Source organism: Spea bombifrons, chromosome 3 (genome assembly GCF_027358695.1).
Source record: "Spea bombifrons isolate aSpeBom1 chromosome 3, aSpeBom1.2.pri, whole genome shotgun sequence".
In the NCBI taxonomy this organism is placed as follows: Eukaryota; Metazoa; Chordata; class Amphibia; order Anura; family Pelobatidae; genus Spea; species Spea bombifrons.
In genome coordinates this window covers 83,230,881-83,234,103 of record NC_071089.1, presented here as the reverse complement: position 1 = coordinate 83,234,103, position 3,223 = coordinate 83,230,881, and the positions used below count along the sequence as shown (strand labels likewise).

The 3,223-nt window shown below is 39.3% G+C and overlaps 1 protein-coding gene across 2 annotated transcripts in view; it reads left to right on the top strand.

Annotated features, from left to right (window-relative positions):
- The window catches only part of PCYT1A (phosphate cytidylyltransferase 1A, choline), an 18,209-nt gene extending 15,979 nt beyond the window's left edge, over positions 1 to 2,230 (top strand). For both annotated transcript variants that reach the window (XM_053459189.1, XM_053459188.1), the window contains exon 9: positions 1,448 to 2,230. In XM_053459189.1, coding sequence (XP_053315164.1) covers positions 1,448 to 1,654 — 207 coding nt within the window. In that variant the 3' untranslated portion in view covers positions 1,655 to 2,230. The remainder of the gene's footprint in view (positions 1 to 1,447) is intronic.
- The last annotated feature ends 993 nt before the right edge of the window (positions 2,231 to 3,223 follow it).

Sequence of the window (3,223 nt, the reverse complement as noted above, 5' to 3'; positions counted from 1 at the left end):
AGCCTGGGGGCAGATGTGCGTAACTGGGGGACAGGTTGGAAAATACAAGAAATAAAAACAAAAAAAATCTTTTTCTCAATCATAGCTTTTATTAAAAAAAATTGTTTACATGAATTAACATTTACTGGTAAAACTTTTTTCCTTTGGGGTAGTCTTATATTCAGGCTTTTTCTTTTTTTCCTAAGTTAATATTCAGATTTTGGGGGGTCGTCTTATAATCAGGGTCGTCTTATAATCGAGCAAATACGGTATATATAATATATATATATATATATACCAGCTTACAAACACACAAACACACTGACCATCTCACACCAACATACATACACTGCACTCACACCCCTTTCTCCCCATCTCTTACCTTTCTCATCTTCTATCTTTTCTTCCATCCAGTCGTGGGAGCGCGAGGTCTGGCACTTCAGACCTCTGTTTACTGCTCCCTCATCACTACGCGCCGGCAATTGATGCCGTTGCCGGGAAATGATGTCATCACCGCGCTCGGCATCAATAGTCGGCGCGTAGTGATTAGGGAGCAGGGAAGCCGAGGTCTGAAGTGCCAGACCTCGAGCTCCCTAATGTTGGTTTAGTTAGAGGGAGGTCGTGATCTCCCCAACCAGCCCTGCTGATCAGGGCTAGTTGGGGAGATCACGATCTTGCACCTACCTCGGCGTGGCCCTGAAGACCGGCCCAGGGGAGGCGGCTTCTTCACTCGCCCCTCCCCTAGAGATTCATGGCTTCGTGGGACTCTCCGGCTGGGTAAGTATTCGGTACTCGGTTAGTACCCGGCGTATAAGACGACCCCCGACTTTTAAGAAGATTTTCTGGGGTTAAAAAGTCGTCTTATACGCCGGAATATACGGTAGTTTTATTTTAAACTTTACAACAGAGCACAAAAACAGCCCATATGTTGTGATGTATAACTTTGACTTTAATACATTTTTGATTAATTACTACTTGCTATCTTTGGTCTGCCATCTCATGGTACCTTCAACCACTATGCACCAAATCTTCTTTCTTCCCAGCTTATTTGTATTTTTAAACATGTCTAATATTTTTAGAATTGATACTAGTCTGATTAGAGAGAATATATGTACTGGCTGGTTTATTAGATATATTATAAATTGGAATAGCCTCCAAGAAGATGCGGAAGAGGTTGACGCAAGGGATTTTAAAGACTCATATGATATACATATGGCTATCCTGAATCGAAGATGATTTAAGGTTTTGAGTCTACGTACCTTTCCTTGGAAATCTTATGCGTGTGTGTGTATATGTATGTATGTGGATATATAAACACACTGCAGGCATAATGAGTTCCAAGGAATTATATGACCGGCAATGAGTTTAGATTTTAAAAAAAAGTGCATGAATAGGTGTTTATAAATACACAATATATTGTTTATGCACTGTTTTAGTTCATGTTATTTAATTCACTGTTCTTTCGCAGAAACACATGTTGAAAGAAGGCAAGGGCAGAATGCTCCAGGCCATTAGCCCAAAGCAGAGTCCAAGCAGTAGTCCTACGCGTGAACGTTCACCCTCCCCATCCTTCCGTTGGCCCTTCTCCGCTAAGAATTCTCCACCTGCTTCTCCTGGGAGACGTTCACGTGCCATAACCGGTGCCTATGACATCAGTGAAGATGAAGAAGACTAGGAGACCTTCTTAACCATTTTCTCTCCGTTTTAGATGCTGATTCCATGTTCATGAGATCTAAGAAAACAGCCACATGGTTATGAAAACTGCATTCAGTCTAAACTCCAGGCATCAAAAATCTTGAGCAGGAGTGTACTTACTACAAATGTCCTCAGTATATATTTTCTGCATCTTTTAAAAGACATTGCTCCCTTTTTAACAAACTTTTTGTGCTCAAAACAATAATTCTGTCAGATTTAATTATGTTTAATGGAGAAGTTTTATCAGACAAGGCCAACCTTGCCTCATGTTTGTAACGGTTGTCCTCTGCTATTAAGCCACTTCCTTGCACATTTCTTCAGCTGTGAGTCCCCTCTTCGAAGGGCAGTAGAGCGTTCTCTTCAAGAAGGGAGAGTTCTAGAACTGGAGGTTATCCAGAGAGGTTTTTTGAACTTGTCTAGGCTGGAGGCATTGATTTAAGTCCACCACTGAACAGAGATTATGGGGGTAGTGACCAGCGGAAGAATTTAACTGTATTTAATTAACCCCTTTGGAGTCTAGCCATTACTCATTAAAAGTGCCTGTTGTCATAAGTTATTTATGTGATGTGTGCGTTGCCTCTGTGGTACTGAAATTATGAATCTGGTCATACTTATATGTAGCAGGCTCTGCATTTTTTTTCTTCCAACTAAAGTATACATTCTTAAGTGGATCCTGCTTACATTTTGTTTCCAGACATCATCTGCAATTTTATCAACTTAAATAGAATTTAAAAAAGTGAAAGATTTTGTCTGATGAATGGCATATATAGTCCAACAACAGGTCCATAATTGATGATTTTTTGTAGACACGTGAAATATTCCCAAGACAACAAACCATGACTTGATGTTCTTTTATAGTACAAATCACTAAGGGATGAATGGCGCATACTACCACAACGCTTGCAGTTGTTGCAAGTCCATATTTTTCTGTTTGAAGCTGTGGACAAAATGCCTATGATCTGGATATGAAAAACACTTTACTCACTTGGCTCAATTGAGTTGTGTGATTTAAAGATCAAGTTAGATTCATACCAACTATTTAAGATTGTCGATTCGATTTTTCTACAAACTTACCAAGGAAAGTGATCCTCGTTGTGCAAGGCTACTGCAGAAAATGTCTACCCACATGAAGCACCACGTCTAAAAAGCCAAAACAGCTACCCAACTTTTACGGTCTATATTTTTACCATAAGAAAACTTCTAAGATAGTTTTTAATTGACCCAACCTGACCTTCCATTTTCTTTTCTAAGGTTATATACCACTTGGTCTTAAATATTTGTTATGCTCTGCCAAAAAGTCAACAATAGCTTCATTGATGCCTATACAGTTACTTACCAGTGTTCCTATCATTGCAAGCCCCTCCATCGATTTGATATTTCCATTGATCCAGTAATTAGAGGCCTAATATTTGTCATTTGTACAGCAGGGTTAACGAATACAGGTATTAAGAAAAGTTGAAGTAAAAAGTCTTAACATTTCAATCACACAAGTAGGATTTTTTCATTTGCCAAATTAGACACAAAGGAGTTACCCAATTTACAATGGTTT